The sequence below is a fragment of the Pygoscelis adeliae genome, unplaced genomic scaffold, assembly GCF_000699105.1.
Source record: "Pygoscelis adeliae isolate BGI_AS28 unplaced genomic scaffold, ASM69910v1 Scaffold14, whole genome shotgun sequence".
Lineage (NCBI taxonomy): Eukaryota > Metazoa > Chordata > Aves > Sphenisciformes > Spheniscidae > Pygoscelis > Pygoscelis adeliae.
In genome coordinates, this window is record NW_008825109.1 from 5,495,860 (window position 1) to 5,497,499 (window position 1,640).

At 38.6% G+C, this 1,640-nt stretch overlaps 1 protein-coding gene across 1 annotated transcript in view; it reads right to left on the reverse strand.

Moving 5' to 3' along the window:
- CDK8 (cyclin-dependent kinase 8) overlaps positions 1–1,640 on the reverse strand; it is a 68,544-nt gene that overhangs the window by 23,268 nt on the left and 43,636 nt on the right. The window contains exon 7 of the mRNA XM_009327757.1: positions 773–842. Within this exon, the coding sequence (XP_009326032.1) occupies positions 773–842 (70 nt within the window). The remainder of the gene's footprint in view (positions 1–772; positions 843–1,640) is intronic.

Sequence of the window (1,640 nt, forward strand, 5' to 3'; positions counted from 1 at the left end):
TCTTTCCCTCACATGCTTGTACAAACACTACTATACAGTTCCATTCTGTGTATTTCTAATGCCAGTAAACATGGAGATAAATACTAAGCCCATCTTAACACTCCCCTGCAATGTACAGGTTGCTACAAGAACATCCATGAATTCAATTTTTTGAAGAGAAGCTCAGAAATAAGGTTTCTAAATGGTTACAATAGCATGGCAGGTGCAAGAGATGTATGTAACAGTACAGCCCCAAATCCCTCAGCATGGAAACAGGGCAACAGGGAAGGGTCTTAAGTGCAGGTATTAGACTCTGGCAACATGACAGCAAAACGGAAAGGTATTCTTTTCTTTAGCCTCGATAAGCTACCCTAGACACCAAACCTGACAATTACACCCGCTGTTTGCTGGAAACAGTATAAAGTTACCAGATCCCTTTTCTGCAGCTATCACAGAAAAATCATCTCCAGTACCACAGATTTGGAAACAGCTGTGACAAACTGCACTTTGCAATCTTCAGAGCGGTGTGGGGTCTTACTGGCATCACCGGTTTCACACCTGCCACCTTACCATTTCCAGACCGGCTACTCTTCTGATTCACACCACCTCAACAGTCCCAAGTTTACCATTACGAAACAACTTTATTTTTCTTTTTTCACAATCTAAGTCATAACCATTTCATAGTCCTTGTTTGGCATCTACATAGAAAACAACCTGAACTACAAGAAATTTAGGGTAAGAGGGAGAAGTACAATATGCTTTGTTAAGAAAGCTCAACTCAACTCAGACTTACGTGTTTCTCCGGAAATCTTTCATTAAGGTTGAATGTTCGGGCATCTTTTTTATGTCTTCCCAATCTTTATCTGCAAAATCAATATTTATTAATAATTTTTTTTCTTTCCCCCCCCAAGTAAAACAAAGGCTTTCCAAGTATCTCCGTAGCCCTCTTTTTTTTTTTTTTTAGTCTGCTTCTCTAACATTGCAGTTACTTATTTCTTTGTACTCCTTGGCTCATATTCCTTCATCACTTCTTCACAATAAACCTTACCAACACCTAAGAGGTTCCAGTTGTGTGCTGATTATCTCAAGAACTTTAAAAAACAGCTGCCAGCTACAGTGAAGATCACCATATGCCCAAAAGACAACACAGAAGAAAAACATATCAACCATTGTGCTTGCACCCTTCAGGACTGTTACTTAATTTATTCAGGCACGGTCGTGATCTCAGGACAGGAGTACACAAGACTCCTGCAAACGCTGTCTCCTTCTAAGAGATTTTTCCATTCTGATAGCACTGTCTTTAGTCACAGGAACATGCCCAGGGGTCCTGTGTAAATCTGTGCTGTCTCAACCTAAAAGAAATACTGTTAGTCAACAAAAGGTTAAGAAAAAGTAACATTTGCACACTCAAAGAATATTTCATCTCAACTTCTCTGTGTAGACAAAGCCTGAAATGGATTTAAAAATAAAACAAAAAACTCACTACCAGCACCTAGCCTCAAATGTATTACGCTCTGTAACTCCTGAAAAGGCTCTGTGGGCAAGTAGTTTGATTCAAGTCAAATCTTTACTAAGTCTCATCCCAATTGCAGAACACTGGGAGCTTAAAAATACTAAGTGAATAAATAAATCAGAGATTAATTATTTAATTATTATTTATT